Source organism: Exophiala xenobiotica, assembly GCF_000835505.1.
Source record: "Exophiala xenobiotica strain CBS 118157 unplaced genomic scaffold supercont1.1, whole genome shotgun sequence".
Classification (NCBI taxonomy): Eukaryota; Fungi; Ascomycota; class Eurotiomycetes; order Chaetothyriales; family Herpotrichiellaceae; genus Exophiala; species Exophiala xenobiotica.
Window position 1 is genome coordinate 3,438,182 of NW_013562494.1, and position 24,992 is coordinate 3,463,173.

Consider the following 24,992-nt stretch of genomic DNA (forward strand, 5'->3'; position numbering starts at 1 on the left):
TCACAGTTGCACAGATTCCGGGGTCTCGTCCCACACATACGCTGGTTGAACGGCATTTCTTACCTCGTGATGTGGCTATGCAAAAGTATAGGCGTACGTATCCGATTGTGAAAAATGAATCGAGTAAGTTGCGCCAACATTTTGGGTTGTAGCGTGGTGGCAGATCTGACCAAGTGTCCTCACCAGGCGACATCGTCCACAGAAAGAAGCTCGCGCTCCTCTTTCTTTGACCGTGCTTTGCGCAATATCCCTCTACGCAGAATCAACTCGGAGTCTGAAGCAGAATGCAAAGCTGAAGCCTTTGGTGCCACCGGGCTCAACCTCCTTCACACCCCGGCGTCGGAGACCATTGTGGACATCGTCTTCGTTCACGGTCTAAAAGGAGGCTCTCGACAAGCATGGAGCTATTCCTCACACCCTTCTCATTTCTGGCCGAAGGCCTGGCTCCCGTTCCATCCAGAACTCAAGCACGCCAGGATACATAGCTACGGTTACAACTGTGACTGGACTGTCAGAGGGGAAACTCCGCTCAGCATCCATGACTTTGGTCAGACACTGATCGAGATTTTGTACCACAGCTCAGAACTGAGAAAAGACACGACAACGAAGATCGTTCTGGTGGCACATAGCATGGGTGGGCTCGTCGTCAAGAAAGCAATCATTGCCTCGCGCCAAAACCCTACATTCCATGACCTTGGCCAACGAATTTATGCCGTTTTCTTTTTCGGCACCCCGCACCGGGGATCCGATCTTGCTACGAATCTCGATAATTACCTGAAGGCAACGTTCCATACGCCCAAGAACTATGTCCGGGACTTGTTTCCTGGGTCCGAAGCTATCAATGTGCTGAACGAAGAGTTCAGAAACGCTTACGAGGGTATCAAGCTTTATTCCTTTTTTGAGACCATGCCTATGCCTTGGCACTTCGGAGCTGGTCTGGTAGTCGACAGAAACTCCGCAATACTCGGTATGCCTCAGAAATTGTCGGAGTGCGCATGGACATTGCTGATATCTCCAGATTGGAAGGGGGAACACCAGATAATGATTCAAGCTGATCATCGTGGTATGAACAAATTTGCTGGACCGGATGACCCGGAGTACCTGAAAGTGAAAGAATGCCTCAGCACTGTTGTTCAAGAAATTGTTCAGATGGGTGCGCCACCCGGAATAATCTTGTATTTGGGAGCCTCGTTGACGTACTTCCAGCCCCAGACAGCAAGACCCACGGTTACCAGAACGACCTCTGCACCATAGCCGCCGATCTTGACATCCTCAGTGATCCCGAGGACTACTTCTCTGAGCTCGAGGACGAAAGGTTAGAAGGCTCATGTGGGTGGCTCCTTGAAAATGGCGATTTCCAGGAATGGATGTCTAACGGTACATCCGCCCGGTATTTCTGGCTGAGAGGTCCTCCGGCAACAGGAAAGTCGATGCTCGCATCTTCCGTGATTAGTGAGCTGGACCCTCGCTCATGCAGCTACTTCTTCTTCAAACAGGGAGACCAGCAGAGGTCTAGTGTCAGCAGACTCCTCCAATCGTTCGCTTATCAAATGGCCAAGAACAATATAGCCATCCGAAAGTGCTTGGTCAACCTCGCAAAGGAGAGCTTCCAGACGCCTAAAGATGACTATAAGGCAATATGGAGAAGAGTGTTCCAGAATGGCATTTTCACGAAATGGCCACAAGAACGGTAAACCTCGCAACATTGGTGCCCTACGTACTAATCGTCCTCGCAGACAGTACTGGGTCATAGATGCCCTTGACGAATGCAGAGTTTCGGCATCGAAAGTATACGAACACCTTTACTCAATCCTTTCAAGAATCGATGGCCAGCTCCCACTCAAGATATTGATCACAAGCACCCCATCTAGAGACATAGATCAGCTCATGGGCAGGCTGCCGAAGTTCCAGGTCCAGATAAGTCTAGACTCGACCTTGCAAGACATCCGCCGCTACGTTGAGGCGAACTCGAACAATCTACCCGACCAAGGTGACCATGCACGGAATTCGCTGATAAGAAAAGTGATCGAGAAGTCTTCAGGCTGCTTCTTGTGGGTCTCTTTCGTAGTTGATCAGCTCAAAGAATGCTACAGCTCCGAGGAGATCGAGGAAGTACTTGAGGAAATTCCGGAGGCACTTGAAGACATCTACCGAAGAAACATAAAGACCATGATTTCGCACGTCAGGAGTGCGAAGTTGGCGAAAACCGTGCTTACATGGACGCTGTACGCCGTTCGCCCACTCAAGGTTGAAGAACTAAAAAGCGCGATCAAGTTGGACACCGGCCAAGACGTGACGAGAGACCTGGAGACCTCCATCGCCCCGTTATGTGGTCACTTGGTACAGGTCGACAAGCACGGGAATGTACAGATGGTGCACCAAACTGCAAGAGCCTTTCTCACGAGCAGCAACCTTGCTTCTGACTTTCATGTGTCAACGGCAGAAGGACACCTACATTTGGCTCTTGCATGTCTCAAGTATTTATGTTCCGATGAGATGAAACATACGAAAAGCCAGCGAGCGAGCTACGCCACGAAGTCGGCGATTGCCCCATACGCATGTGCCGCCTTCTCTGAGCATCTCGCTCGAGCCACATCTACGTCTGAACCTCTGTTCCGGCTTCTTACCACCTTCCTCAGGACAAATGTCCTGACTTGGATAGAGTACATGGCACAGAGACGAGACCTGTCGACGCTCGTCCAGACAGCAAAACAATTCAAGACTTATCTAGGCCGTCGAGCCAAACATATTGCCGCTCTTGAGGACGATATCAGAATGTGGGCGAAGGATCTCCCAAGGATCGTAACGGAGTTTGGGTGGAACCTCCTACAGTTTCCGACGGCAATTCACGATCTCATTCCACCTCTATGCCCTCGCAATTCAATAATCTACACTTCATTTGGACGCCGTCTGTCTGGAATCAAGCTTCTGGGTCTGGCTAATACTGATTGGTACGATCGCATTGCCTGTGCCCTTTACAAAGATAACCTCGCCAGATGCGTTGCGTGCCGCGATCAGTGGTATGCAGTCGGTGTCGCAGATGGAAGAATCTATCTTTACGACACATCAACCTGTGAGGAGCTGAAGTTCTTGGATCAAGGAGAGTCAGTCAGGCTGCTTGAATTTGGGCCCGGGGCTAAGCATCTGGCTTCAGCCGGCCTGCACTATGTCACTGTCTGGGATGTCAGAACAGGCATGAAAGTACTCGAGATCAAGTTAGATTACACTCCTTTCTCCATGGCGTTCAACGAATTAGAGTCAACGATCACAATCGCCACTAGGTCACTCGAGATATCCACCTGGTCACTGCAGTCCAAGGAACGCACCTCTGCGCACGCGTTGGATAATGTGTTGAAGACGGAGGATCCCCGGAAAATTGGCCAAGTACCAGCCATCATACAGCTTTCCACAGAGTGCGGAATGATTGCGGTCGCCTATAGGTCGAGGCCACTATTGCTCTTTGATCTCGAAGCAATGCAGTGCCTGGGAGCGTGTTATAGTCCTGGTGGCGGTGCTGACGACACGTCTTACTATGTCACTTCCGTCGCTTTCAATCCCAACCCCGAAACCAAACGCCTCGTTGTTGCATATTGGGACGGCACTCTCGCATTGTTTGATACTCGCTCACTGGCCATGGTCCAAATGGCAAAAGAGCTGTCTCAAATCCTGGCTGTATCGCCAGACGGTAGGACCTTGGCGGGGGAAAGTTCGAGTGGCAAAATTCAGCTTTTTGACTTCGACACTCTGGACTTGCTTTATTCGGTGACACCATCCGATGACGGTGTCTCCTCTTTGACGTTCACAGCGGACTCAAGACGACTGATAGACACAAGGGCATATCAAAGCAACGTATGGGAGCCGTCGGTGCTTGTACGCAATTCCCCTGATGACAATCATAGTGAGCCGAGCGACACGCTTGTGGGAGCTTTGGATGCACTCAGCATGACGGCACAAGAACGCACTATTAACATCACATCGATCGTATGCTGTTCAGGCGGAAACCAAGCCATCTGTGGCAAGTCCAATGGTTCCGTCGAGATATACGATCTAACTGCAGAACACAAAGCTTCATGGCCCCTCTACAAACACGCGTCGACATCGACGGAGGTATCAATCCTTGACTGGAACGAAGATTATCGGATTCTGGCAAGTGCGGATGTTTCTGGACGATTCCAGGTCGTGCGTCTGCGGGAAGATCCTGGGAGCAGAGGCTCTATTGTTAATATCGTCCTAGACGAGCGATTGGAGTATTCGGCCGCAGTACAGCAGCTCTTACTGAGTGGTTCAGGCACTCGACTCCTGGTGTCCAGTGACCAGGTAGATCATCTATGGTGTCTGAAAACGAAGAGGATAATAAGATCCCACCGCGGACTGAGCAGGACAAAATGGAAATGGTTCAAGCACCCTTCCTCACCGAACCAGATGATTCTGCTTCAGGACGACAGCATTAGCATCTATCACTGGAGAGATTTCGAACCGATCTCTGACAGAGTACTCATCTCTTCCCCGTCCGACCAAGTGGCCGCCTTGGATGTGGATACTGCAGTCCTCTTGAGGCACGATGGTAATCTGGTGCTGAGAATGCTTTCCGACAAGGGCTCGGTGCCTAGTGGAGAAGGTGATGCGTCGCGGAATGTCAAAAACTTCAGGCTCTACACGATCGACCTTTCAATGCTCAAGCCCGGTCTAGGGAAAATCGCACCAACCCCGTTTTTCGCCGAATATCAGGCCTCGAATTCTCCCGACGTCGACTTGCTAATAGGGACGGTGATCAGCATGATTGGCGGCCATATGCTGGTTTTCATGACAGAAAGCGGCTGGGTGTGCTCTCTAGACCTAAGTTTCAAGGTGCCTCATGAATCTTTTCGGCGTCATTTCTTTGTTCCTTTTGCATGGCTCAGCCTGTCAACCAGAGTGCTTGCGAAAGTCACCGACACAAGGGACATCCTATTTATCCACGGAGATGAGATAGCTGTGGCGCAGAACGGCCTCGACGCGGTGGAAGTGGTTTCCATGCGTGGCTGAATACAAGCAACCATGCCAAACGACCTATTCACAGCTATGGGTCAGTGCCGTGGATGGCAACGAGACGGTCGGCTTACGTAGAGTTATTGCTACTGTACGACGAGGGCATTCAGATACCTTGAGGCGAGGTGCAGAAGTCCCTATCGGGATGTAGGGAAGATGTTCTATCCCATCATGTATGCTTCGCTGATTCGCGTCCGTGCCTCGAAGAAGACGGTGGCGAGACGAGGGCTCAAACAATGCTGGGCGCCGTCGAGGTCGGATTGGACACCGGTGGTATGTTACATTTTTGACGAGGGGGAAGGAGTACCTGAGTCTTGAGAAGGCGGACCAGCGCAGGACTTGCGGCTGAACGGATAAGGGACCGCAAAGATCGCTGTGGTGTATGATTGATTCTGACTGGCTGTAATACTTAGGTAGGTATGATTCCGCTGCGCTTGTGTAATTGTATAGGCACATAACTTCCCTGACACGCCATCGAAACGGCTATATAATTGTATAGCCCGTGATAGCCCGTGATAGCCCTAGTCATATCAACACCTCCGACTTGGTCCATTTCGGACGACGAAGTAGGATCGGGTTCGCCCACCGCCGGAGTGTTGCATCATGCTTTGTTCGCCACTACGTTCTGCGTTTTTGTTTTCGTTTTTGTTTTTTATTTTGCAAGCAACGTAAGAAGCAAGATTCATTAAGGCAGACGTCTGATCATCATTATGTCGTTGCGTGGAGCAACTTCGCTTTGTCGGCTGATCCGGCAAGACAATTTCGCATCTTGTGGCCTATCTCAGCATAGCGCCAATCACGCCTATACAAAGTAATGTCAGCACCCGGACGTCAATTCACCCATCCGTTCGCTCGTCTTTCCTAAACCTCACCTCATGTCCAGCAAGATCCAGCCCAATTCTGCCATTCCGAGTTGTAAGATGCGAATTTAGGTGCCTAAAAGTCACACAATGCGTGGACTTTCGTTTCCGAAACCTGGATGAGTCGGAGAGTCAGGTGTTGCTGGCACCTCCGTCCTGTTCTTTCACGTTGCCGGTAGTATATCAAGACGTACTGTATCTTTTCATTATGATTCTATTCTCATATATCGCATTTTCTGTCCACCAATTTCTGTACACTTGTCTGTATATATCTTCTACCATTTCCTCTCACAATGTTACTGTCTCGCTTTTACTCCAGTCTAGCAGTGACCATCCTAACAGTGGTTCCTGCCATGGCAAATGGTCATAACACCGCCCATGCTATCCAAGAAGGGAATACCACATCTCTATCCGCCCCCGACAGCTACTTCAGAGACCCAACCGCATTGAATATCCTCAACGGCCACATCGCGTTCATGTCTTTCGGTTGGTTTGGCGCATTCCCGCTTTGTAAGCAGGCACCGGCAACTTTCATTTTCACAGGTACTGTGCTAATACTCACAGACATTATGCTCGACCTTGCAGACTCGAATCTTGCGTATCCAGCTCAGATATGGTTTCTAGGTTTACACGCAATCGGGATTATTCTAGGCCTAGCTTATAATTCCAAGACACCGGATTTATATCCTGGTAGCTCACATCCTAAGCTTGGCTGGGTACTTACGGCAATAGCTACGCTGCAAGTTTCGTTTGGGCTTTTGAGGGCCATTGTGAGATCAAGGGCTACCAGGATTGTTTCTACTAAGGGCGATGACAATGAGGGTTCTCCTTTCATTTCTTTTTCAGGAAGGGGCCCCAGATCCCAAGAAGACTTAGAAGCGAGTTCTTCAGCGTCCTCTCCCTGTGGTGGCGAGGATAGAAGGAACTCATCCGGAACCGATCCAGACACACTCTGTGATGCTTCGCTTTCGCATCATCGCACCACTCTCGATCGACGATACAACGAACCGACATCATGGATCAACAGGTGGATGTATGTTGTTGATTCCAATCGACTCGTTCCAATTCTAACCACTGCCTCCACAATCACCCACGTTGTGTTGGTCTTTCTCAGCTTCGCAACCCTCTGCACAGGTATCGTCACCGTGACAGGAATATTCGTAAGCTCATACACTCACGCTCACTGCTTCTCGAAGATATTGACTTCTCCTAGCGCGGAAAAGCCATCTTCAACGGCCTAGCGCACTTCATCAAAGGTGGTGTTTTCTTCTTCTACGGCCTCGCCACTTTTGCTCGTTGGATGGGCTGTTTTGCTCGGCTGGGGTGGGCTTGGAATCTCAAACTCCCTAGCTCTAAAAACTCGGTGACCATGGAAGGAGTTGAGTGTTCTCTCATTTTTGTGTATGGGATTACGAATGTTTTCTTGGAGCATCTTTCAGAGTGGGGAGGGAGATGGACGGCGCAGGATTTTGAGCATGTTGCCATCTCGCTCCTGTTTATTGGTGGTGGCTTGGTGAGTTTCGTGCCTCCCATTCTACCTGTCCTTTCTCTGACAATAGTCGAGAGCGGAATGATGATTGAGACGAAAACGTTTCGAATAACGGGGAATTCCCAAGTGAACGAACAGAAAGCGAGTTTGCAGCCGGGATACTCACTAAATCCCATGCCAGCAATCATCATTCTCATACTGGGCACCATTCTAGGAGGGCACCACCAGAATAGCACGGAAGCAACAATGATGCATCAATGGGTATGACGCCTCTCTTTCCCCTAAATGTTCAAGCATCGAAACTGACAATGCTCAGATCGGTAAACTCCTCGCCGCAGCAGCAACCGCTCGAAGTGTGACCTATTTTCTGATCTACATCTCACCATCAACCTCCACTACGCCTTCAAGAGTGCCATCTGAACTCGTCACGTCCTTCTTCCTGATGTCTGGAGGTGTGATGCTTATGGCTAGTGTAAGTACATTCAGCAGCATTGTTAAAGGATACGGCTGACGAGACGGGATAGAATCAGGACACGGTGGAAGCGGTGATTGCGAATGGAATGAACGCGATGTTGGTTGCTACTGTTGATATGGGATCGATTGCTGCATTGATGGCATGGTGTATGGGACTGTTTGTCGTGAGAGGGTGGGCTGAGAGGAGGGAGGAGAGATACAGGATGCGAGCGCGGAAGGGTAGGCTTCCATGAGGTGCTTGGGTGCTTTTGAGGGATATTGAATTTGAAGCGGGTGTTTCCATAACCATCTACCACATTTAATATTTTCAAGCCGTGGAGTTTGCTGTCTGTTTGTTGTCACTTATTACAATCAATCTGATCATTGGAATGTCCAGTTTCATAACCAGCAAATCGATCCTTTCATTTATCAAGTCGTAAGCAAAACTTCGCGGCGACTCGGAACACGCGGGAATAAGGTTACCTCCTCTACGGAGTACAGTACTATATATGGCTAGGGCTTGGCACCGCGTATTCGTTTCAGGCAGCCAGGAAACACCAATATTGAACTCCATTTACATCTTCTTTCGCTTCCGAAAGAGGGAGAATATATTTGATAAATCCACAGTCATCACGTGTCGTAAAATAGTCTGAGATGGTGGGTGTTCCCGGGAAATCACAGGGCTGCAATACGTGCAGGAAGCGGAAGATAAAGGTAAGTCAGATCTACGTCTGTGGAAGCTGTTATTGACCCAAAATCGTGAGTGTGACGGAGAGAGACCCTCCTGCGGACAGTGTAGGAAAGGAAAGAGAGAATGTGGTGGGTATCAACGAGATCGGTACTTCAAAAACCTCAGCGCTCTCGATCACGACACCTTACTCGCACGAGCACAACCCCTTGCTCCCCTCACCGAGCCTTCAGCTATCATTTATAGCACCCCTATTCCTATTGACTCGCATAAACCAGTCAATAAGGATCAGGATCTCGTCTCACCAAGATCAGATCTTCAACAATTGCAAGAAGAAGCCCAAGAAAGCAGCAACCTCTCCGAACTCTTCCACTACTTCGTCTCCCACTACTTCCCCAGAAACGACTGGGTGCAATCCCTCGTTCCCCTTCAAGGCACTAATCCCTCTCTCGACCTCGCCATGTCGGCTCTTAGCATGGTGCGTCTGGGACGACTTAATCACGATGAATCACTTCGAAGAAAGGGGTTGGCAAATTATGGAAAGGCGTTGGAGGGTATGCGTGATATTCTTGAGAGTGGGGAGATGTGGTGCGAGGAGCAGACGCTTGCTAGTGCCATGGTTTTCTTGATTTTTGAGGTGATCCCCCTCCCTTGTGCTACAGGAGTATACGGCTTGAATAGGATCCTGACGGATGAGAAAAGGTGTTTGAAACTTCAGGGGAGAATATTCACGGGTGGATAAGTCACATGAGAGGAGTGTCGAGACTCTTCCAGTTGAGAGGTCCACAGATGCATGTCTCGGAATCAAGTCATCGTTTGTTTCTGGGATTTAGACCCACTGGTGTAAGTCGTTCTTCCTTTTCGGTGTTGATTGGATTCTAACTGAGAAATAGGTTATCCTTGCCCTAGCCACCCGCAAGGCAACATATCTCGGCGAAGAAGAGTGGCTCAACATCCCTTGGACCACATTCGCGAAATCGGATTTCCATCATCTCCTCGATATTATGGCACGTATGCCCGCTGTTGTCGAGCTTACTGAGCGCCTTAGAGGAGAAGTCGATTCGGAAGATATCGCTGTGCAAAAATTCGACTGCTTGCAAAAGAATTGGGATTTCCATTCGCAGCTCAAGAATTGGCATCAATCCTTCTCCAACAAATCATTCATCGTCCTCTATTCTACAGAAGCTACGACCTCGTTCTTCACCAAACCGATGACCGATCCAGAGCTAGAGAATATCTTCCCTACCTCTCTCTCCTTCCCCAGCTTCGACATCGCACGCATGCACTGCTTCTACTGGGCCGCTCTCCTGCGCCTCTACCACAACATCTCTTTTCTCCAACCTTCCGCATCTCTTGTCCACATTCAATCGATAGAAGTAGCAACCCTGATCGCGCAATCGGTGCAATATCTCCTCTCAGAAGAAATGCAAACAAGGGGACCATTGAACATTTTCTTCCCGCTGAGCATGGCTATGCATACCTTCTCGACAAAACAGGTCGAGGGAGAAAGGGAGGTGAAGGAGGTGAGGTGGTGTAGGCTTGTGTTTGAGGAGTTGGATAAGAGGGGGTTTCCTTTTGGAAGGATATTGGCCGGGTGGGATTGGGATGATATTCCGGTCATTATGTCGAATGGGGCGTAGACGCGCACGGGCGACAACACAAGCATATGACCCATCCTTCGGACGCAACTCGAGGCCACCTCGGAAATCACATTGCTCGCTTTCATTGCTATACTTGGCCTTGGGGTCCCTGTTTTCTGGTCCATCATGGACAACTCTTTTGCTGCTAACACGATCAACAACCACTCAGTACGGCACGTTGTGCAACTCTTTCAGCTCCAAACAAAATCCATCCTCAGTGAGCGGCGACAATCAAGGTGTCCACATATTCCCAATACTTCTTCGCGGAAAGTTGACGCAACTTCTTGCCCCAGATGGTCATGAACAGAAAGCTGAAGTTGCAGAACAGGCAGAGGAAAGCGACAGCGATGAAGCAATTTTGCGTTCCCGTGTTCTCCAGCCATGGTGTGATCCCATAACTCACTCCGAAGCCCATGGTATTGCGAATAACAATAACCAAGACGACACTCTCACCTGCGATTTCCTTGAAACAGTCGACATCGTATGCAAGCGAGGTACTTCCTCCCGAAACAATCCCAAAGCTGGTCATTCCAAGGCCGATTATCAGACCCATGAAATGGGTATGATGGGCCGCGCCCACACCCCAAAGAATCAACCCTGCGGTCGCAAGTGTACCAGAGAATGCCAGGAGCCAGAGCCGATGCTCTGGCTCACGAATACCACGGTTCCGTCTGGCAAGTCTGATTGCAATCTCGTCACCGGCCCATCCAGCCCACCACCACGCGAGTATGCAACCGATCAGCAATGAGAGGTATGAAATACCGACCGATTGTGCAGAGAAGTTGTAAGGTGGCGCGTTCAGGATCAAAGCCATCGTGGCATTCTGGACGTTGTACCAGCACAACGAAGCACCGTATAGGAAGCCGGCCCAGTTGACGTTAGGGAAGTAGAAGAACATCAGGAGAGGTCGAATCATCATGATGAACATCTGCTTGACGGACGGGCGGCCGTGGTCGAGTCGGAAGAGTTGAAGTTTCTGCAAGTACGTACGTTTTCGGAGGTACCCAGCTCTTGCCACAGGTGATACTGTCTCCTGAAGAGGGGCATCCTTGGAAACGGCGTCAGTCTTTTCTCCAAGGGTTTCCACGCCGGCGACGACCTCCGCAGCTCCTTCGTCAACACCTTCGATGGTCTGGCGAAAGTACATTGTCTCCTCCATGCCGAAGAAGATGATGATCGTGCAGACAGCCAGGATGATAACGCCAAACCAAATAGCGGCCTCCCACCCCATGGACTCGGTCACGAAGCCTGCAAGAAAGGGTGCCAAGGCATTGGAGCCGAAGACCAAGAGGGTATAAATCCCCATGTAGTTACCGCGCTCATGGGCGAAGAACAGGTCCGACACGGAAATCTCACCCAGAGACTCGACCGGAGCAACGATGAGGCCGAGCAGGCTGCGGTGCGCCCACCATATGCTTCTCGAGGTCGTATACGCTGTCCATATCATTGGACCAAGGGCGATCAGGCTGCTGAGGATATAGACTCCGCGTCGGCCATAGGTCAGCGCTACAGGTTGCCAAAATAAACAACCCCAACCTTATGATTGTTAGCACAAGGTATTCAATGTAAGGTCTGACACCCACCTGCAAAGAGGAATTGCTGAAACCTTATCAGTATGATGAACGCGTCGTCTGGCAAAAAGGGGTCAACTTACCAAGCCTGTACCGGTGTTGATGTCAGCAATCGAAATGTTGGTGGCTTCACCAATGTTCGTCAGGATCGAATATTGAACGGTGGTGGACATTCCGATTCCAAGAATATAAATGTACGCCATCGTTATTGCAATCATCCTATTCCTGTCGTTAGCATTGAAATTGTGTGCCTGCAAACACGGCAACATCAAAAATCCCTGCAATCGTGCTCAATGTGCCTGGAAACACTTACTTGCGCTTCTTCGACCAGTTCAATGGATCCTCTGGGTCTGAGCTAGGACGCGGGTTCAGGACAATATCCTTTCTGCCCGAATGATCAACAGCCTCTGTGTCGACGAGGTGGATCTGCAACTCGTCAGAAAGCCGCATCAATGAGGAGAGGGACAAGCATAAGACTCGATGCTTGGGCTGCACAGCCTTTCGGCCAGGAGAGTACATACTGTCCCAGGGACAACATCTCGACTAGCATGTGCCATGGCTGCTGTCTCTCTCGTCTTGAGCGTCCCGGTGAGAGTTCAAGCAAAGCTCCTAATCGCGCTTGAGTCCCAGGCCACGACTATTGGGAAGTGAGGATTTTATACTAGTCGTGACGGAGCGCGCAGTATTCTCTCTTCGTCTTATCAGCATGACGAGCATAGCACCCACAGCAAGCTACCTTTGTGGCTATCCTCTTCGGCCCATACGCGACTCTCTCGCATGTACTTATCAACGGTCGATAATTCCCGCAGGCGATGATCAAATGCAAAGGAGCCAATCGCGTGTACGGCTATTCATACACATTTCCCAATCAGGGAATTGAGATGTATGAACCGCCCCTGCAAGTCTATACTAATGTTATCACACGACCTAGCGCCAAACCGACTCAACAATCGGTGTGCCAATCACCCTGCACAAGCTTTGAAGCGTGCCGCAGGTTACTGAGAGAGGCATGAGAGACGCGGCACGCAAATCTGCGTACTATCCGAATCCCAGCATCAGATGTGTAGACATCAGCGACCAAGCGACATTGGCTTGTCCATAGGCTTTCTTCGGCTATACTCCTATCTATGCCCGCAGCATCCTGATAATGCCCGGTGTTAGATAAGGCTTGACCGTGAGATAAGAAGGCATGCGGCTGGAGCGGACCCGCATCATTTATTCAAGAAGAGTGTTATAGGTTGAGTGCACATTTACTACTGGCAGGCGCCCAGGCTGGTTAACAGCAGGGCTCCTGTTATTGGTCTAAGGACGCTGTACCTCCTAAACGGGCAGTCGAGATGCATCTCCCTACCCAGAAGCCAGTGGCTCGTCTATGCGCGTATGTCCGCACTGCGGTATAAGACGCAGTTGTGGCAGGGCGTGATCATGCACGGTATACAGAAAGGCAAGAGTCGTCTATGCTACGTCGAGCTGTGTATCCCACGGAGGCGACTACGACGATATCGACGACATGGCAACAGTTGACACTCCTCCGCCGGATTATCCTCCTGAGATTACTGGCTACGCTGAACCATGGATAGCCTCGCCTGGCGAGACCGTAGCCATCAAGGTGAGTGATATCAGCATGGCACTTAACCTAGTTGCTGTCCTGCAAATGTCAAATCGACCTTGCCAGCCTGATGACGTTCTCTTCTGGAAAGAAGGGCTGACTGTTGGGTAGGTCTCATGCACAGAGCCGGAGTATTCTCATAAGACTGTAAGGGTGATACAAGGCGTTGATATCGAACACTCTCCCAAGAAAGAGCTCGAAGAGATAACTTCTATACCTTCCGGAACTGCAAAGGGAAGATTCCAGCTTGCCCGGATCGGTTCTCATGCTAGGACGGACGATTGGGGAGCATCACTGTCGAAGGCCGGTTTAGAAGTCTCGTTGTACTTCCAGCCGCATCTTCCCCAGGCCGGACACCGGCAGGCCGTCATCTCAACACTTGATGTGGCATCCAGCAGTGGATTTGCTATTGTCATCAGCACAGAAGGAGCCGTCGAGCTGTGGGTTGGGGTCGGGAAAGAGGTCAAGGTGATTGAGACGGGGTTTAAACCTGCCCGGAAACGGTGGGTGAGCTTGAAACTCCACCTCAAGGGCACGAATATTGCTCTCTCCCTCCAACCGATTCCTTACCTGGCAGAAAAGGCAGGACCAGCTGCGCATGTGCAACAGGAACTCGAAGAGACGGTCAGCTTGTCTCCTGAGAATGTGCTGCTCCTTGCGGGCAGCTACGCGGAAAGTCCCACGTCGGCCTTCTCTAGAGTCACGAACTTCTTCAATGGACGTATCGACAGTCCGCTCATCAAGTCGCTGGGTCCTAAGGCTGAAATACTGGTGAAATACGATTTCGCCCGCAATATCTCAGAAGACACGATAATTGATGCATCAGGGTTAGGGCACGATGGAGTCCTTGTAAATGCCCCAACCAGGGCTGTGCCGGGCTTCGACTGGGATGCCAGTGAGGCGGATTGGACAAAAGCCAAATATGGCTACGGAGCAATCCACTTCCACGAAGACGATCTCGACGATGCAGCTTGGGAAACCGACTTCACCATTACACTCCCGCCGGACGCTCGATCGGGCATTTACGCGGTCGAAGTAAACTCGACGAACGGGAAGACATCCGACATGATCACGTTCATGGTGCGGCCTACGAAACAGACAAGCACAAAAGTCGGTGCAAAAGTTGCTTTGGTTCTCTCCACGTTCACCTATCTCGCGTATGCGAACGAGAAGCTCGCAGACCAGAATCGTTCATCGTCCGTCGAAGTTGGCCCAGGCTTCGACATCAACCAGACCGTCCGCACCGAGGACTTTTATCGAATTCACAGAAGACAAGACTGTGGCCACTCGAATTACGACGTGCACAACGACGACTCAGGCGTTGTGTTCTCCTCGGCAAAGCGACCAATATTGAACCTCAGACCGGGGTACGTGATGTGGGCTTTCAGCCGTCCTCGCGAGCTGAGTGCCGAATCAATGATGGTAGGCTTTCTCGAGCGCGAGCAGATCCCTTACGATGTTCTTACCGATCACGATCTCCATTTGAAGGGGGCCGCTGCTCTTGCACCATACAACACAGTTATAACTGGCTGTCATCCCGAGTATCCGACGATTGAATCATATAATGCCTACGAGCATTATGCCAGACGGGGCGGCAATCTGATGTACCTCGGGGGGAACGGGTTTTACTGGGTGTCGGCGCTCGATCCGAAGAGGCCGTGGCGTCTTGAAGTCCGACGTGGTGATCAAGGAGTACGTTCATATACACTGCCCGGCGGAGAGCGATTCATGAGTCTGAATGGCACTCAGGGCGGTCTGTGGCGGACTCGGGGCCGTTCTTCGCATGGATTATTCGGGATTGCGTTCAATGGCGAAGGTACGGCTCCTGGCGTGCCTTATAAAAGGACAGAGGCCGGTCGGGATGACAAATTGAAGTGGATGTTCGACGGCATACCCGAGGGCGAACTTGTTGGGGAGTATGGACTCGGTGGTGGTGCGAGTGGTGATGAGATTGACAGCTTCGATCTGGCTTGTGGTAGTCCTACCAACGCGGTGGTGGTTGCTTCGAGTACAGGACATCCGGATGACTTTGGCATTGCGCCTGAGTGTACCGGGTTTCCCATCATGCATACATTGGGTACTCAGACGAATGAGATCAGGTCCGATATGGTGTACTACGAGACCCAAGCGGGAGGGGCGGTGTTTTCGGTGGGCAGTATCAATTGGTATTGTTCTTTGGGGTGGGATGACTATCAGAATAATGTGGCCAAGCTGACGGGGAATGTGATCCAGGAGTTTTTGAGGAGAGCTGCCACCTAGGTAGAGACCCTGGTCAGGTATCCGTGAGTAAGATAGGGACCTGAGTTAAGGGCCACAGGCACCGACAGGGCTCACTAGGCTTATGAAGCTTAACTACTGTGGCTGCTAGGCTTACATAAGGAGGCCTGGTAGGTGGTGGAAACCTGATTGCCTGTTGCCTATCACAAGATCAAGCTGCACCACCCACACCTCCCATGCACTTACTACGAGTTTACTCGTACCACAGTAATTGACCGACCATTGACCATCCTCTACAACCAATCCAACGAAAAATCATCTTGTGACGGGCTTGATGCTCTCTGACCAATCCCTTCCATCACAACTCCCGCCATTCCGAAACCGACATCCATCTCCTGCTCACTACCACCACTTACGACCTAGGTGACTACTGAGACTTGTTGACTGCCACGAACGAAACTCACCACCGGCAACTTGCTGCTCCCTCTTCCCGCATTCGTCGTCCTCCTTCCACCAACTTACATACCTCGTAACACAGGCCAACTGTCGTCATTTCTCGTCTTGTTGACCCGAGAACACAACTACTACATAGTACTTCCGTCGACGACCTCAACGACTCTCTTCATACCCTGCCGTTGCCAGCGAACCTCCACTCCTCGCGTTTCACGTCACCAATTGCGTGGCCTTGCGCATGCGGACCTTCTGAGACCGCCGCCCTCTCCCGTTATCTGAGACATTGCACTCTGACTATCCTGGCACATCCAACACGCGACATGTTGTGTGTTCGGCGTCGTCTTTGAGCACCGATACCCCACTGCATCCCAGACATCAATTGATTTATCCTTGCCGTTGCAGACCGGAAGAGATATTGAAAGCCCAATATACGTTACGAACCTCTACGACACGATGTCCCCGAACGCATCGTCGATCAATGACAAGACCAGTGCGGCTCCCAGCACGGAATCTAAAGAGTCTGCCTCACCCCTGTTGAAAGATCCATCCGTCGAGCGCAATGAGAGAGAAATACCCGAGTCAAGCGCAGGGGACACATCTGCAAAGCCCCGAAAGCGAGACTTCTGGAAGCTGGGCAAGAAGCACGAGGAAGAAAAACCAAAGGGCAAGACACCTGTTACATCCAATCCTGCACCAGTCAGCCCAGCAGCCGGGCTACATCCGGCCTCGCCCATGCGTTCACCAGATGCTGTCAGTGGTTCGATCTCACCGCACAGGATGTCCTTGACATCTCCATATCCAGCATCTCCAGGCTTTGGAAGGCGGAGTGCTTCTCCAAGACCGCAGTCACCCGCTTCGTCGATGATCTTCGAACGAAATGTCCAAGAAGAAGTCTCCCATCCCGAGACATCTCCTCATCTCCCGTCGCATGTTATCATGGAAAACCACATTGCGCCTGCCTTGGATGCCTCCGCTGAGGCCATCACGAATGAAAAGTTGGACCCAGACACGGTCGAGATAGTGACGCATGCAACACATCAGCCAGCGGCAGTGACAATTACAGGGTTGCAAGCCGATCACTCGTTGGCTTCGTCCCTGCAGGACGAGTTTCCTCCAACATCAGCTCATCGACAAGACATGGACAATGCGTCTACTTATGGCTCTTTGGATTCGACCGACGTCCGCCGGTTGAGCTTCATTTCCTTCGCCGATGTCGTTCACGGCGAGCAGGAGATGGGCGACGTGCGACGCGATTCAGCACATCTGTCTGGACACCCGTCTCTCATACCTCCCAGGTCGCCCTCGCCCGTCCGCTCCCCTACATCGTCTGCAGCATTCGGGACGTCTCCACCGACGAGCGTTACAGCTTCGGTCAGAGGATTCGAAACTTCTCCAAACCGTGCTCCCAGAGGTACCGTGAGCCCGTTGCCAGGACAGAGTTCGCCTTTGGCTATAGGTAGTGAGATCAATGTCGAAACCATGAGGCAGGCTCTACGAAAGACAGGGAGCGGAGATCTCAGCCATTTCCGCAGCCCCCCATCCAGTGCCGTCGGCAATGACGATGGCACATACGACCGACCTTTCAGATGAGGCCAGGGGGTGGGGATAGGCCGGACATGATCTACGCAGGCGCATATCATGGTGAATGGAAGGATGCATCTCACCACGGCGGCAGGAATGATAGGGCGGGACTATCGACTGATGAATTGGATCTCACCAGTCCACTTTGTTTTTCCCTTCCCTGACCTTGTGTGTGAGGCGGCGTTGTCTCTAACCAAGGACTTTTAGATACCACTTTTTGCTGAATGATCATGACATTTTTGACTTCCATGCAGCTCAGGAAAGACACGGTCCAAATTCCATGTCTTTTACAATGATCCTTCATCTCTGCGTTCGAATTGATCCTGTTGAGCGCGATCGTTGCATGGGACAAAGGAGTATCTTCGTGATGAGCAGGGAGAATGGAAATATGTGCAGAACAAGGGAATGAGAAGCTACGTAGTATGTCGGGTCCATTTTGTTATCGTGGGGATCTATTGCATCCCTGCATTCTTGACTTGAGTAATTTATCTTTTGTTGAACGTTGTACAACAGTAGTAGGCACCTACTAGGTAAGTCGTGGTTTAGTAATGTCGTCTCTTGAGCTGACCATAGCAAGGATGAGATAGACTTGGAGATCAAAGTCACCACCGATTCTCACCCAGACTCGTCGGATTCCATGGACCTCCCACCACCTCCACCTTCACCCTCCACCTCCGCCTCTTCATCTCCTGTTAGGCACCTTTGTCATCAACGAGCCGAGGCATCGTTTCATCGTTTCATTGTTCATTTGTTCATCTTCCTTTTGACTCGATGAAAACCCCATCAGAATCAGTACTATGTAATTGAACCTTGACGGAGGACCACAGACGTATTCGTATCTCGATACGTACCGGAAACAGAACACGAGACCACACCTGCACCTTTTCTCCCTTTGATTACTGCCGCATACCTTACCTACTCTGTATCTCGACCGGAATAAAGGATCATTATAACCCTTTTCTTATCACTGATCATTGGAAGTGCCCGGCGCAGCTGTGTTACGATCTGGTACAAAGTCTTTGCATTTCGAAAGTCATCAAGCAAGCTTCCTTTGCGCACTCCATCTTCAGTCAAACACTTGTTCTTCAGCACCAACCACTGAACGGGAAGCAATCCATTTTCCACCTGTTTCTTTCCCATCACAAACAAAAATGGCGTTTCAGACGAAGACGAATCTCCCCTTCCTCGATACCGTCGTCAAACACACCCTTCTGTCACCCTTCATCACCGGCCCGCTCCTCCTCTATGTTACCAGACTCAACCCGTCAATCTTGGACAAGATCCCATGGTTTCCGGACATGACACTCGCTCTCCCCTTCCGGCTGCCGTTCGTTACGCGCAATAGTATCACCTTGCGTGCAGACCCGCCGCTCAAGACGCTCAAATGGCTATTCGGCATCGGTCTGGTAATGCATGTCAACCGGCTGCTCAACCGGCTCGCCCTGAATTACTGGCACTTCAAGAAACAGGGCGCACCCTGGGACTTCAAGACCGAGGGCAAAGAGACCATCGTCATCACTGGCGGATGCTCAGGCTTCGGACGCGAGATGGTCAAGATGTTCGCCGCACAAACGAAGGCAAACATCGTCGTTCTAGATGTGCAGGAATTGCCCGACGATATAAAGAATTGTAAGTCCTACCTCCTGTTTCATGTCCATGCGCTGCGAGAATGTCCATAACCATGGGATTCCTCCACGGCGGGGGGCACACCGTGACCCTTTTTCTTGCATCCATCTCGTCTCCATGGATGGACGCTGCGTTCGGCGGATTGGTCCTCCTCCCTCTTAGAACGTCCTCTCTTACACTGGCTCTATGTCATAAAGGGGTCGAAAAACACCACAGCGGAAATCTTCGGTTGACACCTAGCTAACCATTCGGTGTGAATAACACCGTAACAGTCCCCCAGCTCACATACCACAAAATCGACCTCTCCTCCAACGAGTCAATCAATTCCACCATCACATCTCTCCTCTCCTCCAACACGCCCACGCCGACCGTCCTCATCAACAACGCCGGCATCGCCCAAGCGCACACCATCCTCCACACATCCGACGCCTTCCTCGAGAAGATCTTCCGCATCAACGTGCTCAGCCACTTCACCCTAATCCGGCTCATCCTGCCCCACATGCTGGCCAACCAAAAAGGCCACATCGTCAGCCTCGCCAGCATGGCCAGCTACACCGGCGTCGCCAACCTAGCCGACTACGCCGCAACAAAAGCGGCCGTGCTCGCCCTTCACGAGAGTCTCGTCCAGGAACTCGCCCACCGGTACGACAACGGGCACTGCATCCAGGCCTCCACCATCCACCCGCTGTGGGCCCGCACGCCGCTGATCGGATCCTGGGAGAACGAATTGACCAAAGCCAGACAGCCGGTCCTCACCGCAGAAGAAGTTGCCAGTAAGGTCGTCGAGCAGGTTCTTTCCGGCCGCAGTGGCAGCGTTTATATCCCTGAGAAGCAGGTCATAGGGTCATTGTTGAGGGTCGTGCCAGATTGGCTCGCCCTCGCGGTCCGAGCGGGCATACATTCGGCGACGAAAACGACCGAGGTGAAGGCATGAATGGTGAACCCCTTGTTACTCGGTGGGGTTGCTCTCGAGCAGGAGGCGAAAAAATGTATGCCGGCGGACCGATGTACAAGGATCGAGTAATGTGTTTGAGCCTGATACCTGGCCGTTTGACAGTTCAAAATTTCTACGTCTTGGGTCGCTAACGGTTCCATTCGAGCTAGAGAAACCCTGGACCAGCTTTTGATGTTCCCGCTGAGAAGTATGCCGCCACCCATCACTTGTCTGCGCGACAATTCACCCGGCCGTGTGAGGGTGGACATGACATGGACGAAGAATTTGGCTGGGGTTTCAAAGATACAGGAACGAGGAAGAATAAACAAGATTTGTATCAACATGATGCAACCATGGCTTACATTGCGAATCCCATGAAAGATATTCATCAACACCTACGAGTCCTGATGGGGATGCTATCACAGTAGTCACCATGCATGCCATAAGATCCTGACGTCCGCAGAGCCCCAGTGGCTGCACTTTGCAGTGGACGTGAAAGCACAGACGAAGAGCGACTGTACAAAAACTGCATGCTGTTGATCATCTAACAACACGCTCCTGTCATGTACGAATCCAGTTCTGCAGCCATGCTTTGTGGATGGTGCTTCGGCGTTGATCCCTATGAACATGCAACGAGAACCAGATCAATATTGGCATGACTGTTTATTAGCGAAAGGGGACAGCCAGACGAACCTCGAGTTCTGCTCTAGTCCTGGGGTCTTGGATCATATCAGGCCTTCGCAGCGCAGGCAGATATCCAGTGCTGCTGTTTCTCGGCGTACTAGGACTCGTGTCTTCCAACTCGGGCTTCGAATGGTATATGCAGGGCCTGGGTTGTTTTCGTTCCATAGTCGGTCGCCCGGCATCGGAGGACACGCGTGACTCCGACTCCTCTGGAGCTTGCAATCTTTTTCGCCGCAGACGCAGACGCTTCTTCCAAAGGAGTAAGAAGACGGCGACGGCGACGGCGACGATGCAGAGGATTGCCGCACCGGCTCCTATTCCAGCTTTTGCGGCAGTTGACAGGCCGCTCGGAGAAGGGACCACCTGGTAGGTGGGCAAAGAAGAAGTCGAAGTCGTTGCAACGGTGCTCGTCTTGTTCGGTTGTTCCGAGGAGGACTTCGGCGTACTGGCACTGGTGCCGGTTGTCGTGGCTACTGCGGTTGAGGTTTGAGAGAACTCACTGGCGAAAGAAGATGCTATGGACGCCATCGCAGCGGATGATGGGCCCTCCGTCGCAGCGGTAAATGTACCTTGAGAATCACTCATATTTGCCAGAATGTTCGAAGGCTGCGCGTCTGTCACCAGATAAGTCAAAGACAGAGAGAGAGAGAGAGAGAAACAAGAAAGGAAAGAGGAGGAAGAGGGAAACGGCCAGGCAGGACGGGTAAGGCTGGAGATTTGGCCCCCTGCTGTTGTGCTTGTTGTTGTCGTCGGCGGCGCAAGCCCTCCCCCTCCCCATCCTTTCCTCAGCCTGATCAGTGGTCGGCGGCTAGACACAGCAAGGGCAGGCCAAACGAATCATCCTTTCGGAGTCTGTCTTTCATTGCTGGGGCCCTGTCCTCTGTACGTCAACATTAAGATCTATCGGACTATCCTTGAGCCACACCAGCAATTGTACAAAAATACTATTCTAGCATCAGTCCCAAGCTGGGGATTGTCAAGATGTCTTATCCTTCCATGCATGTGGCTGTCGAGGCAGTTGCCAGGATAGGCAAACCCGGCCTAGTGCGTGTGAAATGATAGGACATGACCCGCCAGACAGCATCCCGTCCAACTACTATGACTAGGATTCGGGTTATTGAAAGGTTTGCTTCCTGGAAAGTGGTCAGGATCTCGACTCGCCAACAGTCAAGGCACGTGACGTGGTTGCGAGGCGCATTGCTGTAGATTCTTTTGTGATTCAACCTATACATGTGATATATCCAGCAACTATGACATATTTCTCCTTCATGGACACATCTTCAGATCGTAGATTCTGCCATCTGTACGCACATCTCAATCGACTCAACGCACCTGGTACGCCCAACTCATATCGCACATATACTCTCATCTTCAACCTTCCTTCCCCAGGTCCTGCCAGCCTTCTGTCGGCCCCATCAAGCAAGTACTCTCGCCACCACTGGCAGTCCGCAGGATCAATGGAATTGATCCTCCGTCACGCCCTTGCCCATTGCACTCGTGCTGCTAACTCCGCCAGTCACCATCTTGAGCATATTATCCATATAATTCGCGCCGCTCCACTTCTGATGCTTCACGACGTCGATATTGTTAGCCATCTCAGGCTCCTGGACCAACTCGCCGTACGCACGCATGCCACGCTTGGCGAATGCCTTGGCGAACGTGTCTGAGATCAACGCTGTCGAGTGCAGGCCTGCTAGCGTGATAAATTGCCAGCAATAGCCCAACTCAGCCAGACGCTGGATATAGGTCTCTTGGTCCTTGGCCTCCATCGCGGCTTTCCAGTTGAAGCTAGGCGACAAGTTATAGGCGAGTCTGGACGAATTGTTAGCATGAATCTTACTTTTCATCCCTGCGGGATAGGGGGGAACGGCATACTTCTGCTCCGGCCACACTGCATGCACGCCATCCGCAAACTCCTTGGCCTGCGCATAGTCGGGCAACTTGCTCTCCATCCAAATCATGTCAGCGTAGGGCGCGTACGCGATAGCCCTGTTCACCGCACATTGGCAACCGCCTTGGTACCTGTAATAGCCCTCGCGCGTGCGTGGGGCGTCCCAGTCCCAGTAAATATCCACACCAGTCAATCCCTTCGCGATGGCACGGGACTCGCTGTTGCTCTTGCCCTTGGCCGCTTGCTTGTATTTCGCGATCAAGCCGGCCTTGTCGACGTGTACGCCTGCGTTGATTGTGTCGATGACAGCGTCATCAAAGACTTTGAGTCCGGCCTGCTCTGTCCAAGCATCCTCAATGGCCTGGAGTTGGTCGCCGTTCTTGCCTGCGTGCTCGGCCGCAACCATCAGATCGTTGAGGGGCTGCATGTTCTTGTTCGTGCTGCCCATGATGAAGGGGTGGTCTCTATAATCGATCGTCGTGGTGATCAGGGTCGCGGCTTCGGAATCTGTGCGGGCCACGGCCAAAAGGTCGACGCCCATAATATCGGCCTGCGCGCGGATTGCCACGAGGCGATTGATGTGTTCGGAAATTGGTACGAGGACTTTGCCTGCCATATGACCGCACTTCTTTGTCCCAGGGGCCTGATCTTCAATGTGAATTCCCGCTGCACCCTTCTCGACGAACATTTTTGTCAATTTCATGACTGCGGTCAAACCGCCGTGGCCGGTGTCGGCATCGGCAATGATGGGCCGTAGGTAATCAACGTTCGGGCAGGACCCTCGCTTGTCTTTGGGGGTGGTTAAACGTTCTTCACGCTGTTTCCGGTCGTGGAAGAGTTGGGCCATGAACAAGTGCTGAACCTTATTCGGCACAGTGGTCATGGGATAATCCGCCAAATCGGGTCCGGGCTCGTCGCTGGAGGAAGCGGTTGAGGAAGACTGCCAACCTGAGACGTAGACAGTATCGAGATATTTGTTCATCTGGGTGAGCATGGTGGGTTCGAGACAACCGTATGTGGCTGAAGCAGTTTTGGTCTAGAAACCGCAGTCGTCAGTGTATCGCTCAAAAATGTCAGAAGAGAGCTCATAGCATACAGCAAACCGGTCCTCGACCAGCTTCCATAGCTTCTTAGCCTGGGCATTGCTGGGATATTCGATCTTGATGGTCCCTCGCTTTTGCACAATCTGCTCGGCGGTAAATGGTCTCTTTGTGTAGCGCCATCTGGAATCAGTCCACCACTTCTTGACAGCTTCGACCTCTTGTAGATATTGTTGCTCTTCCTGGTCAGATGAACCCATTTTGAATGTGTCGGAAATCTTGTTCAGGGTCGACGTCATAAGAGGGAAGGGAAGCAGATGCAATGGCACTCAATGCCCCTCACGCGACTCAGGCAAGCGTGAGATGGTGATACAGACTCGACACACGGGGAGTGGCGAGGGAAGGACAAGCAAGGTATAGACGACAGTCGGCGGAAGAGAGGAGGAATCAAACAGTCATAATGAGGAGCATGCTCTCTAGTTAAGTCAAGGAGCACAAGCCAGAGGCAAAAGTGGTTCCATCCATCTCCGATTGATGGGCTGAGGCTGCATGAACAAGGGCATGACGCCGAGGAGCACGGTCATTCCAGTCATTCCTGGCCAAGCTTTGAATGAGCGTACCGGGCCAAGGGCGGAAGCAGTAGGTCTGGGTGGAAGAGCGATGCGTAGGCATATTATCATTGGTTACAGCTCACAGAATGACTGTCTGGGACTGGGGAAGAAGCCGGGCTGGAGGAGGCGACACGAGAATCTGCGTAAGACAAGCACCTAACCAGCATCTAACCAGTACTGAACCAAGCACTGAATCGGCAGAGGATCGGCTGTCTGGGGAAAAGAATGACAGTGAAAAGGGCATCGTGCATGTGGAAATGACGTCCCTTTGATTCTCTCCGTTCACCCGTTTCAGCTGGCCATTCGTTCTAATAACCACCAGAATAATGCCAATCCTCGAGTCTTGGTACAGTATGCGGTAGTCAGCTCCGGACCATACAAGGATACATCATTGATTTCACATTCCTCTGTGATTCAGCATCTTGGTGTCTGCTGGTTGCTCTGCAGACCATCTCGCTACGACTCAAATCCAGAAACTAAGAGATGCCTCGGCATATATCACGTGACTCATTGCGGTGTCCAGTCCGAAGCTAGACCCAATTGAGTCTCTGCCAATCAATCGCTCTGCGAAAACTAATCGGAACCGGAACCGTAATTCTCCAGCCATGGAAAATGAC

At 51.5% G+C, this 24,992-nt stretch overlaps 8 protein-coding genes across 8 annotated transcripts; 5 read left to right on the forward strand and 3 right to left on the reverse strand.

Annotated features, from left to right (window-relative positions):
* Positions 1-114: 114 nt before the first annotated feature.
* PV05_01342 (uncharacterized protein) lies at positions 115-5,179 on the forward strand (the record flags this gene model as incomplete). The annotated part of the gene is made up of 5 exons (XM_013466316.1): positions 115-123; positions 187-967; positions 1,019-1,153; positions 1,207-1,690; positions 1,737-5,179. 5 exons carry the CDS (start codon positions 115-117, stop codon positions 5,023-5,025), a joined length of 4,698 nt encoding a protein of 1,565 aa, XP_013321770.1. The 3' UTR covers positions 5,026-5,179.
* Positions 5,180-6,181: 1,002 nt separating this feature from the next.
* On the forward strand, positions 6,182-10,158 carry PV05_01343 (uncharacterized protein; the record flags this gene model as incomplete). Its single annotated transcript, XM_013466317.1, has 9 exons — positions 6,182-6,398; positions 6,453-7,048; positions 7,102-7,401; positions 7,453-7,638; positions 7,694-7,849; positions 7,902-8,070; positions 8,797-9,155; positions 9,221-9,361; positions 9,412-10,158. 9 exons carry the CDS (start codon positions 6,182-6,184, stop codon positions 10,156-10,158), a joined length of 2,871 nt encoding a protein of 956 aa, XP_013321771.1.
* Positions 10,159-10,372: 214 nt separating this feature from the next.
* On the reverse strand, positions 10,373-12,179 carry PV05_01344 (uncharacterized protein; the record flags this gene model as incomplete). Its single annotated transcript, XM_013466318.1, has 4 exons — positions 10,373-11,694; positions 11,742-11,757; positions 11,813-11,948; positions 12,043-12,179. 4 exons carry the CDS (start codon positions 12,177-12,179, stop codon positions 10,373-10,375), a joined length of 1,611 nt encoding a protein of 536 aa, XP_013321772.1.
* Positions 12,180-13,178: 999 nt separating this feature from the next.
* PV05_01345 (uncharacterized protein) lies at positions 13,179-15,700 on the forward strand. Its single transcript, XM_013466319.1, has 2 exons — positions 13,179-13,338; positions 13,450-15,700. Exons 1-2 carry the CDS (start codon positions 13,240-13,242, stop codon positions 15,595-15,597), a joined length of 2,247 nt encoding a protein of 748 aa, XP_013321773.1. The 5' UTR covers positions 13,179-13,239; the 3' UTR covers positions 15,598-15,700.
* Positions 15,701-15,818: 118 nt separating this feature from the next.
* PV05_01346 (uncharacterized protein) lies at positions 15,819-18,047 on the forward strand. The gene has a single exon (XM_013466320.1). It carries the CDS (start codon positions 16,462-16,464, stop codon positions 17,596-17,598), a length of 1,137 nt encoding a protein of 378 aa, XP_013321774.1. The 5' UTR covers positions 15,819-16,461; the 3' UTR covers positions 17,599-18,047.
* Positions 18,048-18,268: 221 nt separating this feature from the next.
* Positions 18,269-21,847, forward strand: PV05_01347 (uncharacterized protein). Its single transcript, XM_013466321.1, has 2 exons — positions 18,269-19,218; positions 19,488-21,847. The coding sequence occupies exons 1-2, from the start codon at positions 18,741-18,743 to the stop codon at positions 20,147-20,149; spliced, it is 1,140 nt and encodes a 379-aa protein (XP_013321775.1). The 5' UTR covers positions 18,269-18,740; the 3' UTR covers positions 20,150-21,847.
* PV05_01348 (uncharacterized protein) lies at positions 20,816-21,418 on the reverse strand (the record flags this gene model as incomplete). Its single annotated transcript, XM_013466322.1, has 1 exon — positions 20,816-21,418. One exon carries the CDS (start codon positions 21,416-21,418, stop codon positions 20,816-20,818), a length of 603 nt encoding a protein of 200 aa, XP_013321776.1.
* A 183-nt stretch (positions 21,848-22,030) lies between the features above and the next one.
* PV05_01349 (isocitrate lyase) lies at positions 22,031-24,444 on the reverse strand. The gene is made up of 3 exons (XM_013466323.1): positions 23,821-24,444; positions 22,709-23,760; positions 22,031-22,645 (listed from the first exon to the last, which is right to left on the reverse strand). The coding sequence occupies exons 1-3, from the start codon at positions 24,061-24,063 to the stop codon at positions 22,288-22,290; spliced, it is 1,653 nt and encodes a 550-aa protein (XP_013321777.1). The 5' UTR covers positions 24,064-24,444; the 3' UTR covers positions 22,031-22,287.
* Positions 24,445-24,992: the final 548 nt, after the last annotated feature.

Bases quoted from the DNA above. Each gene is read 5' to 3' on its own strand.
- PV05_01345 (XM_013466319.1), top strand. From the start codon at position 13,240: ATGGCAACAGTTGACACTCCTCCGCCGGATTATCCTCCTGAGATTACT. The intron at 13,339-13,449 runs GTGAGTGATATC...ACTGTTGGGTAG, and splicing joins GCGAGACCGTAGCCATCAAG to GTCTCATGCACAGAGCCGGA.
- PV05_01346 (XM_013466320.1), top strand. From the start codon at position 16,462: ATGTCCCCGAACGCATCGTCGATCAATGACAAGACCAGTGCGGCTCCC.
- PV05_01347 (XM_013466321.1), top strand. From the start codon at position 18,741: ATGGCGTTTCAGACGAAGACGAATCTCCCCTTCCTCGATACCGTCGTC. The intron at 19,219-19,487 runs GTAAGTCCTACC...ACACCGTAACAG, and splicing joins GCCCGACGATATAAAGAATT to TCCCCCAGCTCACATACCAC.
- PV05_01349 (XM_013466323.1), bottom strand. From the start codon at position 24,063: ATGACGTCGACCCTGAACAAGATTTCCGACACATTCAAAATGGGTTCA. The intron at 23,761-23,820 runs GTATGCTATGAG...TGCGGTTTCTAG, and splicing joins TGGTCGAGGACCGGTTTGCT to ACCAAAACTGCTTCAGCCAC. The intron at 22,646-22,708 runs GTATGCCGTTCC...CAATTCGTCCAG, and splicing joins GCAGTGTGGCCGGAGCAGAA to ACTCGCCTATAACTTGTCGC.